At 32.7% G+C, this 11,842-nt stretch overlaps 1 protein-coding gene across 2 annotated transcripts in view; it reads left to right on the forward strand.

The window, feature by feature from the left end:
* The window catches only part of LOC140060009 (tyrosine-protein phosphatase non-receptor type 21-like), a 34,120-nt gene extending 23,692 nt beyond the window's left edge, over positions 1-10,428 (forward strand). The window contains exons 9-17 of one of the 2 annotated variants that reach the window (XM_072106036.1): positions 594-617; positions 2,020-2,180; positions 2,716-4,397; positions 4,829-4,978; positions 6,182-6,379; positions 6,944-7,018; positions 8,314-8,473; positions 8,839-8,996; positions 9,320-10,428. In XM_072106036.1, coding sequence (XP_071962137.1) covers positions 594-617; positions 2,020-2,180; positions 2,716-4,397; positions 4,829-4,978; positions 6,182-6,379; positions 6,944-7,018; positions 8,314-8,473; positions 8,839-8,996; positions 9,320-9,448 — 2,737 coding nt within the window. In that variant the 3' untranslated portion in view covers positions 9,449-10,428. The remainder of the gene's footprint in view (positions 1-593; positions 618-2,019; positions 2,181-2,715; positions 4,398-4,828; positions 4,979-6,181; positions 6,380-6,943; positions 7,019-8,313; positions 8,474-8,838; positions 8,997-9,319) is intronic. The other variant, XM_072106037.1, reaches the window with a different exon arrangement.
* Positions 10,429-11,842: the final 1,414 nt, after the last annotated feature.

The raw sequence follows: 11,842 nt of genomic DNA on the forward strand, positions 1-11,842 counted from the left end.
AATAAATTTATACTTTCTCTTTTCTGCGGTTTGACCTAGATTTTTCAAACTAATATTTCAGTAAAAAATTAAACTTTGATACTTATTTCATTGTTAGGAAATGCTGCTTAAAATATTTCACCTTTACTGTGATATAGATGAGTTCAATAAAAAATTATGTTACTAAAATTTGATGTATTAGGTCAAAATATTAAACTTAACAAATACTTAAACTCGCCTCATTCAGCCTCTTCACAAAAATGTATTATTTATTCCCCATCTTGATACTTTAATCCAATAAGCCCATTAACAATTTAAATTTTTGTAATTTTGTCCCCAGACTCAAATATTTTGCGATTTGCAACCTCAAAATTTGTTATGTGTTCATTCATGTTGATTTATAGTTTACTGTTCAAACATAAAAAATACTTTCTTTTATAGCAATCTGTAGCTGTTTCTGGCAACAAGCTTTCATTTTATTTATCAAATTTTGCATAATATTCCTGTGCTTATTTTTTTTGAATGTTATCTTTGTAAAGTGTGTTCTATTTGATACATTAATCAATTATTATTTTAAATATTTGTATTTTTGTTTCCTTATGCTTTCAATTTAGACCAGGCTATGATAGCCAACATTGGTAAGATGGTTTTATTTATCAATATTCATGTTCCAGCACTTTTCTTTGGATTTTATTGAGCACTCCTCTCCTCTTCTATGGTATTCTTGTTTTTATAAACATTCTTAAATGATTTTAGCATACATCAAATGCTTTTATAGTATGTTCTGTTTATACCTACTTCCCTGCTGTTCAAAATAGCAAGTAATGCATCTTGCATACATATTGAATGTTTTGTTAAAGTTGGCCACTTTAGGAGGCTTTACTATGTTAAAGAATGCCACTAAAACCAGTGAATACCATACAGAAATCTGAAGCCCTTAGCCAAAGAGGTACAAAGCATTCCGATGAACTTCCTCTTTTTCTGAAGTGCTCTTTTAAATGTTTAGACCAGTAGCAGAAGTGATTTATATCACTATCTCAGAACATTATTATTTATTATTTGAACCATATTTAATGAGGGTTATCCATCCAGCAATTGCTGATCATTTGGGACCTCCAGAGAAGTTAAAGATTGTGGAAAGATGATTGAACTGATGCTGGCTAGAGGCTCGATCAACATTGATTTTACAATTACAAAATTATTAGGCTGATGCAAGGGAGAACTGTTGAACCCACAAAAAATTTGATTTCTTTTACTGTATATGTTTTTAAAACTTCAAACTTTACTGAATAGAAGTATGGGGTTTTACATGCCAGATGGTGAATTGCTGTTGCAAGTGTAAATTCACAGATTCAATTTCAGGCTTGGTTTGTTTATGAATCCCCAACACCTTGTGAACTCTTTCGACCCTAGTTGACCCTAGTTGAATGAGGATGAGGAATTTAAAGCATTTTCAGTCCAACATACACAATTTATAGGCCATTAGTATATTTAAATGGGATAAAGGCCAATTTACACAGACAAGCGGTAACATTACAGTATATATTTTTGTTTTACTGTCCCGTTCGTTAGTGTAAGTTGGCCTTAATAATACATTTGTTATTGAATATCCATATTGTATGTATAATTGTATTCAGTGTTTTTTATACACTTTTAATTTCATTGGTTTGTTACATTGCTTTACATTATTAAATATTTGTTTATTAAAATTTACTATTTAAATATTTTCCTAGTAAAATTTATATACCTGCTACATAACACTTTTTTCTACCTGCTATATAACCCTTTTTTGTACCTGTTACAAAACCCTTTTGTTAGCTATGTAACAAGCGAGCACCAAGCATTTTAAAATGGCAACAGGCAAAAGATTTGGCTTGATTTAATGTTGCCTGGGACGAACATTGTTCTTGCCATTGTTTTTGTTCTATTTGTAGTCATTTGGCATTCTTTCAGAACTGTTACTACTGATAATTGATTTGGTCTCTAATTGCAGGCTGTATTTACATATTTTGTATATGATTTTATTATTAATTTTGTTAGGCATAATAGAAATGAAGTATCGCTGGATGGACCAATGCAAGGCCTTACTAAATCTCCGGTCACCTCGTCCATTGAGAGACGACCCACACTAATAAACAGACGCAATGCTGACACACAAAATCATGTGATAACAAAGCGGTCCCAAAGACTGTCCTCATCAGGTAATACTACTAAATATATTTATATTATCTTTGTATTTCAATAATAATTTGTTTACACTTATTTATTTATTTCGGTATAAAAAAAATATATATACAAAAAGCAGCAGAAGCTGAAAGTAGGGCATTTACATAAATACTGTATTATGAAAAGTACACAAAAACATCAAAACATTAACATAGGAAAAATATCAATACATTATAATACAAATTTATACAAAAAACATTCAAACACAAAATAGTGATACAAAAACAAAGGGAAAATCAACCACAGCAAAAAAGATTGAGAGTACATAATACACATAATATTAGACAATGTTAAAGTCTGAATATTTCCAAAAATTGTTTTTCATTAAAGATAATTTGGTTACAGTAGTAGTAGTGTTGTTGATTCTCAAAAATGTCGACTATGATTGTTCAGTTATATCTCAAGATATCATTCTCAAACAATAACAAAAATAATATAAGGTTACATTGCGCATATAACCTAATAATGATTTACCTGTTAATAATCTCTGTTTTTCCTTTGTTATTACAGATATTGGAGATATGGATTCTAGGACAACGGTTGAACTTACAACTAATCCAGAAATAATTGCTTTTAATGAGAGATCAAATGGAGATCTTATCAATAGCCATGAAAACATGAGGGTAGTTGAAAATGGAATGACGAGCCATGCGCTTAGTATGAACTCACTGAATCAAGGCGTTCAGATGCCCGTGTCTCCAATGTCTTCAAATTTAAGCGTGGCAAGTAACGAGCCACGGAACTCTTTGTATACCCATCTTCCAGCGTATCGAGTGAGTCCTGATTATGACACTGTTTTACGAGCTAAGCAAAAGTTAGCAGAAGTTGGAGCACACAGTCAAAGCCTTGGTAATCTTGGCGTAGGACATGGTGTATATCACAATGTATTGTATTACGAGCCAAACGGTCGATACGGTGCAGCAATGCACCCAGCCAATAGGCAACAAATGTCACTAAGCTATAGCAACCCGAACACAAACATATCAAGTAGCGTGATTGACACGTCATCAGAATCGTTACAATATCCATCCGTGAATCAAAACCTTTATAACCAAACGATGGTGGCGTATAGTACGCCAGAATTGAGTAAGCAATATCATTCCGCAGAGGAATATGTCACAGAAAAACTGTTGAAAAATAAGTTTAAACCTCCACCACCGTATCCACGCGGGAGCACGAGCACTCCAGATCTTGCACGACATTCCAATTTCTCCGTCAGTCACAGCAGTCCAGATTTAGTGAGCAGACGCTTGCGCTCTTCCATTCAACCGGTGCAGGAAGTTACAGATTTAGCAATGAACAGTTTGTCAAGTAGTAACGTTGTCAATATTAGTAATGTGGATCTATCGCAATCATTGCCTGTAGAAGCGTTCGGTAACTTGCACCTAAACGGCAACATGAACCCTGTTATGCACCCGTTAAGGCGACACGACCAACAAGCTTTGAATTACTTTAATAGTTTGTCGCATATGAGGCCTGGTTATTTAGATTTATCAAATCCAGATCCCCGTTTAGTCTCGCTTCACGAGTACCAATCAGATCCGGCATTACGTATTACCCACACTCCTCATCATGTTGTTCGACCGCCAAGTGATTTTGCAGATACTAGTGATATGGACTCACCTAATATGCTCTACAGCCCACCACCAGCATATAAACATACCCCTTCTGCTAACGATGTGTTCTTTAGCCAGAATGGGTATAGTGAAATGGAAACTAGGTCACCCACGAGTCCTGTATCTCCCTCTAGAAAATTCACTCCAAAGCAATTAGAAAGATCTGCTGAAATGCAAGAACTGAATGGATCGCAATTTGCGCTGCAAAATCATCACGAAACAAATATCGTGCAATCACGTTTACGCACAGTCTCTGCCCCGGATGCATTACAGGAGACTCACTTTGGTGCTTCTATGCCGTCTTACAATGCAACGTCCGATTCGTCATCAACCATGTCACCGGTTAATAAACAAGCACCGTTAAGTCCGAGCCACATGAGCGTTAGTTCCGTCACTACCACTGGGAGTGGAATGACGACTGATTCGGACTCGGAAGACCAAAACAAAGACAAAGAAGATGATGAGAATATTATAGGACCTCTTAAAATGGCAGCCATGAATGGTTTAACTCTTGTGCGACCTGCAAAAAGTGATTCTGAAGGCACAACACCTGTCAAGCACCCAAGAGATGCAAGGGTATGTTCTGATCAATATTCACCAAGTATATGTTTTTTGTATGGTACTTACCGGAAATCCTTGGATTGGCCTAATATGCCTGTCATAATATGTCTCAATCTAGTATGTCTGATCCTAATATGTCTGATGATCCTAATATGCCTGATCCTAATATGTCTGATCCTAATATGTCTGATCCTAATAAGTCTGATCCTAATAATGTCTTTTCCAGAAATTCTCATATTCCAAATGTGCTTTTAATGGTAAAAAAAGAATTTGGAACCTGTTAAACCAAGTATTTGGTAGAGTTTTCCAGGTCTCTAGAGAGGCTGGTATTAAGAGGGTTGGCTTCAAAAATGTGTATATTCAGCTCTCCAAAAAGTGGTTCTTGTATTTTGTCATGGGAGGTGTTTTTGATTCATTTTGATTTTAATTTACATTTTTTATTTCAGCGGAAAATCCTTGAAAACCAAATCACGGAAGGACAAGTTTTTACAGAGTATGAAAAGATAGCGAGAAAGAAGCCAAATGCGTCATTCTACACAGCACAACTACCTGACAATGAAGCAAGAAACCTCTTCAAAGATGTACTCCCATATGAGGTTAGAGGTCGTTTATATTATATTTTTACTTATACATGGCTTTTCTTGGCTTCTTTTGTGCTTAGTAAGTTAGGGTACAATATTGACACCAACTCCAACTAGGCAAGTTTAGCTACTGTAAATGGCACATGTATAGACTAGTCCAGTATGATTCTCATGTGGCTTGCTGATGTTGGATTCTCAGCTTTGGTTAACAATTTTTGCCAAATAGTTACTACAGTAGAATCTGTATTAAGCACCGAACAAAGTTCTCCATCAATTTGGTTTTCCCTAAAGCTTGGTTCCCACTAGAACGTAACGCAAGGACGTAAACGCAACGCAAGCGTTTTAACCAATGACAAGCGAAGTTATAGACAGTTAGCAATCACAAGCGAACAAGCCATCGCTTGTGATTGGTCAATTCGCTTGCGTTGCATTTACGTCCTGTGTTACGTTCTAGTGGGAACCACGCTTTAATAAGTGTTGGTAGTAGTAGTATTAAAGCATATAAAATATTGCCCCTTATTCCTGAGAAAGTGTCCTAAAAAAGAGGCATTCTACTGTCTTCTACCACACCTAAAAATAATAAATTTAGAAATTTGGCCAAAAACAACCCAAGGCAAAATAATTACAGTAGAACTCCTATAATTATGAAGACCCACCTTTGGAACCTAACAACATTTCTGCTGAAGGGATTGGTCATAGTTTAAATCATGTATTTCACCTTGTTTGTTTCACATAAAAGAGTTTACTTAAAGATGTATTGTCCCCCAAAAACATGAAAAATGAAGATTAATTAAATCAGACTTTGAATACCTTATTTTGTAGTTAATATAAAGTTAATCACATCCGTAGAAAAAAAAATGAAAAAAAATAATGTTTTCACTTGTAAAATGACAAAATAAATGGTTAAATTCAACCAAAAATCCATTGGCTGGCAGCCAATTTGACCATTTTTTGCTTTAAATTACATTTTTTTCAGGTAAATACACTTTTTTTAGACCCAATTTTTGGTCAAAGTGGATAACTATTACGTTACATTAAAATGGAATATTGAACAAAATTTGTTTTAAGAATTATTTTTTCAGGGGGACAATACATCTTTGATAAGGGGTTCTAATGTGGTAAAACTATTAATGTGAGAAAAACATAATTTAAGCTTCATTATGTTTGATGTTCTTTTTATTATAAGATTGTTTTGCAAAGTATATTTAATTTCTTTAGGATACACGCGTGAAGCTTGCTACAATGGTGGACAACAGTACAGGTTACATCAATGCTTCTCATGTCAAAGTACCCATAGCTGGAGAGATCATGCACTATATTGCATCTCAAGCACCAATGGAGAACACGGTGAAAGACTGGTGGAGGATGGTTTGGGAACAAGAGGTGCTTGTGATTGTTATGTTGACAGCCCTTGAGGTAAGTAGAGAATAATGTTAGTGGTGGTGGTTGTAGTGGAGAGGTGGTTGTGGTAGAGAGGTGATTGTGGTAGAGAGATGGTTGTGGTAGAGAGGTGGTTGTGGTAGAAAGGTGATTGTGGTAGAGAGGTGATTGTGGTAGAGAGGTGATTGTGGTAGAGAGGTGATTGTGGTAGAGAGGTGATTGTGGTAGAGAGGTGATTGTGGTAGAGAGGTGATTGTGGTAGAGAGATGGTTGTGGTAGCATGATGGTGGTAGCATGATGGTAGTACACTATGGAGATTATGGTAAGGGTGATATAGGTACATGTGATGTGATTTTGACAGATAGGTAAGTAGATAATAATGCTAGTGGTGATGGTTATGGTAGGAAGAGGGTTGTGGTAAGGTGATTGAGGTACACTATGGTGATGATGATATAGGTACATGTGGTGTGATTTTGAAATAGTGATGGTTGTGGTGTTCGTGGTTGTGACCGTCGTTTTAAACTTGTGTCTCGTTTTAAAGCATTTAGTACAAAAAAACTGGGCATTATGTGATGTTTTATTATTCAATTTGAATTATAGGAAGATGGCAAGCAGAAGTGTTACCCATATTGGCCAAATTTCAAGGCATCAAATAACATGGTTGAGTTTGGACCAGTAAGTATTATCTTCCCCAGGCATATAAAAATGATTTGGCTAATTCTGTTTTTTTCCAACATTCCACGTCTTGTAGAGATGTTCCCATTAATTAATCAAAATCATGCAAATGACCTAAAGCTAATTTAAGTTTTTTGGTCTAAATTAGTACATATATCTCTCCAATAATGTTAGTTCAACCAATATTGAGTGCAATTTTGAATGTTATTGTTTAAATATAGGCGACGCTGTTGGAATTTAATTGAGGTTGTGCACATTAATTGTCTTGAGTTTATTTATCTACCGAATTAATCCCTGCTTAGACAAATATTTTACCTTAATAATATCGACTAAATTCTTTGAATGTAAATGAAATAAAATGAATAAATTTGTGGCACATAAAATACTTTTTTCATTGCTCTGAGAAGAAGTGTCAAGGGAAGATCAAAGCCTATTTTATACTGACACACAGTCAAGATGTAGTTATATTCTAAGCTATTTTGATTAAGTTTTAACAAAACACAACAAATTATATATTAAATGATTAATTAATCTAGCATCAGTCATAATGCATCAAGTGAAGATCAAAGCATTTTTTTTACAGCAACACAAAGATAATATTATGATGTTATTATACCCAAAGCTGTTTTTGTTAACCTAGGATCTTTTCATTTACAGTGTGATTTAGTTTGATCATAACAGTTATTGACCCTTTATAGAATAATTTTCCCAACATAATAACATTTTTGACAATGAAACACTGTTAGATATTTTTATTAATATCTGCTACATTTTATCTTTAAATAACATGGGGAGGAATAACGTGTGTCTTTCAACTGTGGTGAATTGCACACAACAACTTTTATCTGTGTTAAGCTCTAACTAGTTTGACAAAAAAAATGTGATGTGCCCAAATATGTTGTGATATGACATATCCTACTTTTTATCTTTGTAACATGGGGAGGAATAACCTGTGTCTTTCAACTGTGGTGAATTGCACACAACAACTTTTATCTGTGTTAAGCTCAACTAGTTTGACAACAAAAATGTGATGTCCATATAAGGGCACATTTTTTTCTCATAATGTTTGATAGTGTAGACAGAGCTTTAAAGGTCCCTTCTTATCAATTACTACCATTTGGATGTAACCCCTGCTTGATTCCGATGCACTGGTTTGGTTCACACAAGCTAGATCTGTACCTGTACCGCTTGGCCATTCAACATTTTGATAAATCAAGATTTGTTTCAGAGTTATCAATCAATCAATTCTTTATAACAACCATCTTCTTTTTATTTAAATATCTTCTTATTAACAGTTTAAAATAATTGGACAATTCACTAATGATTCCGGTTGTTATATAACCAGTGGTCTTACGATCCGTCACATTCCATCCGGAGAGCAGCGTACCATATGGCATTTACAATACACCGATTGGCCTAACCAAGGCTGTCCAACAGATGTTTATGGCTTTCTCAGTAAGTGGTAGTTTGTTTATTTTAAATATGCAGTTTTATTTTAAATTTAAATGAGAAATGTAATAAACTTTTAATTAAAAAATGTAATATTCAATTCAATTAGAAAAAACAAATAAAATAAATTTTGACCTGAACTTTACGTGAATCTAAGCCTACTCCAAGTTATAATCCAACTCTAGGGTAAATTCCTACTTTAGCGTATAATCCCACTCTATGGTACAATCCAACTCTATTGAATAATCCCACTCTATGGAATAATCCCACTCTAGGGTATTGGCTGATACTAAAAAATCATACTAATTTATAAGAATTCCATTGAAGACAAAATTGTATTAATTCACATTATTTTAATTGTATGTAAATAGGTTTTATTGAAGAATTTCAATCTGTTTGTCGCCATGCCAACAGTCTTCATGAGAAGGCAATTTTATCACCTGTATTAGTACACTGCGTTGCAGGTGTTGGCAGGACAGGTGTTCTTATACTTACAGATGCAATGATTAACAGTCTAGAACATAATGAGGTTGGTACTCATTTGCATATATTATTCTTATTGGCTGATTGGGAGTTTATTTGTTACATTATAATATACCTATCTCAATGTTATAGGCCTTTGTATTATTTTAGTTTATTGCCGAGTATCATTCGGTTTTATTTACACCGACAATAACATTTTCTTGAATCTTGAGATTGATGCTCATTTGCATATATTGTTCTCATTGGCTGATTGAAAGTTTATTAATTATAAATAGTAATGTACTTATCTCAATGAGATTGGTACTTATTTTATAATATATAATTTGCATTGACTTTTTAATTTACTTTTTTTTTTAAATTTTATTATAGGAAATCAACATTGCCAAGATGCTAAATCTGATTCGTCAACAAAGAATGTATACAATACAAACAGTCGGCCAGTACCAGTTTGTTTACAGAACACTTATACAGTCACTCAAGAACACAAGACTTATATAGTTTTGCTACAAAAAGTTACTACTGTACTAAAAAGTTATATAAGTAGTGCTACAACACATTATTTATGTAAGGTAGCATTCCTAAGAACACATAACTTATATAGTTTTGCTAAACACACTTACTACTGTACTAAAAAGTTATATAAGTAGTGCTACAACACATTAGTTATGTAAGTTACCATTTCTAAAAACACATGACTTATAGAGTATTTTACACAATTTATATAAGTCAACAAAGAATGTATACAATACAAACAGTCAGCCAGTACCATTTTGTTTACAGAACACTTATACAGTCACTCAAGAACACAAGACTTATATACTTTTGCTACAAAAAGTTACTACTGCACTAAAAAGTTATATAAGTATCACTATAGCACATTATTTATGTAAGTTACCATTTCTAAAAACACATGACTTATAGAGTATTTTACACAATTTATATAAGTTACTACTATATAATTTATGACTTATATAGTATCGCTGCACTATACAATTTATTTAAGTTTGTCTTAAGAGCATATGACTTCATATAAGTATCGCTACAGCACATTATTTATGTAAGGTAGCATTGCTAAGAAAATATGACTTGTATAGTATAAGTTACTACCAAATTTTTAAGTATTGATACAGTACACTATTTATGTTAGTTACCATTCATGAAACCTTTTATTTAGTATTTATGCAGTACAAAATTTATATGAATTAGTAATAAGTACTTTGCCCTATAGTTAGGATCATTTAAGTACATAATTTATATAAGATACTACCAAAACTTGGCTTAAAAATATTGCTACAGCACAATTTAGTGTTGCTAAAAAGAGCTTATATAATATCACAGAACTATATAGATCTCTACAACTGTTTTATATATATGGTCTTTGAATCATGGGTTGTTGAAAATTTCAATTGTAAGCGTATATTATCAATGTAGTTTTAAATGTATATATGTGTATATTTTCTATATTGTTTTTCTTTATTGAATGAAATTAAGTATTATATTTAAATTTATTATATACTTATTATATATTCAATTGTTACACTTTGATTTATATGTATATAATATTTTAACCTGTTTTTTAGTTAGATTTATTATAAGTATTATAATTAAATTACAAATAGATTAATGTATTAAAATTGAATATAATCATAGTTATTCCACCACCAAATTGATATTATTTTAGTTTAACCATTATTTTTGCATATAATAATTTTACTGATATATTTTGTGGAGTTGAAGATTGCTGAATAACTATTTTTAATAGACCATTTTGAATTATTCATTTGAACCATTTTTTCATTTAAATAATATTTTCCATAAAACCTAGATATTAGTTATCACTTTTTCACCTTTGTAGATATAGGTTATGTAATGTTTTTATATCAAACTAAATTAATATTTAACACCTTTTCCATAGCCTGACTAGTTGGATCGAAAAATTCATAATTTTACAAATTTGGTAGAATTTTAATAGTTTATAAAGCATATTTAAACACGTTTTATTGGTAAATATTCATCATTCATAGGCCGTAAAAGTTTGTTAACGGGTCAACAAAGCCCCATTTAGTACTAGACAAGTAAAATTCAATTTGAGTCCCATGGGCTTATGAATGATTACCACAACAGTTCTCTCCATTCAGGCTTGTAACAGAAAGTAACCACACAAGATATGCCTTGATGATATTTTATAAGTATGTGGGTTTACAGTAATTGTAAGATAATTGGTGTATTCCATTGGGGACTGTTAAATTGAGTATTGTTTTTCCCTTCAGTATGTAATTAACAGAGTTTTTTAAATTCACAAAACACTCAATGCCTTAATTTTCTTTTGAGCACTAAGTTGTACCAATTAAATATACCAAATTAGACAAAATTAAAAGTCAGTTTAGCCCTGCTAGAAAATTTATATTTTCCAATGTGTTAAGTTAGAAATTATATAAGATGGTGTATTTTCTTTGATGTAGATGTATTGAATATGTATGATGCATAACGTAAACATGGACCCAACTACAAATGAGCTAATAACAATGGTTTCATAATAGATAGCTCTAAGGGTAATGCTATGTTATGATATGGCATGTTCCTGGTTCAATGACCTTAAATAACATTTTGTTTGTGCTGTGTCAAAGCTATGTGTACACGAACTAGAGTTAACACAGGTTTCATGGTTAAGCTGATCCAAATCATATCTGAGTTACATCTGCCGGTAAATGGTCATGTTAACTGTTACATGTATTATACAGTAACTGTATGTCGTTAACACCAATATAACTCCAATGTAACTCCGATAGGTTTCAGTAAATCCGCAGAACAAAGCTAAACCAAAGTGTAATTCTGATAGACCGCAATTTAAACATAGCTTATGAGGAGTTAAGTTTATGCAAGGTTTACTCA

The sequence above is a fragment of the Antedon mediterranea genome, chromosome 10 (assembly GCF_964355755.1).
Source record: "Antedon mediterranea chromosome 10, ecAntMedi1.1, whole genome shotgun sequence".
Classification (NCBI taxonomy): Eukaryota; Metazoa; Echinodermata; class Crinoidea; order Comatulida; family Antedonidae; genus Antedon; species Antedon mediterranea.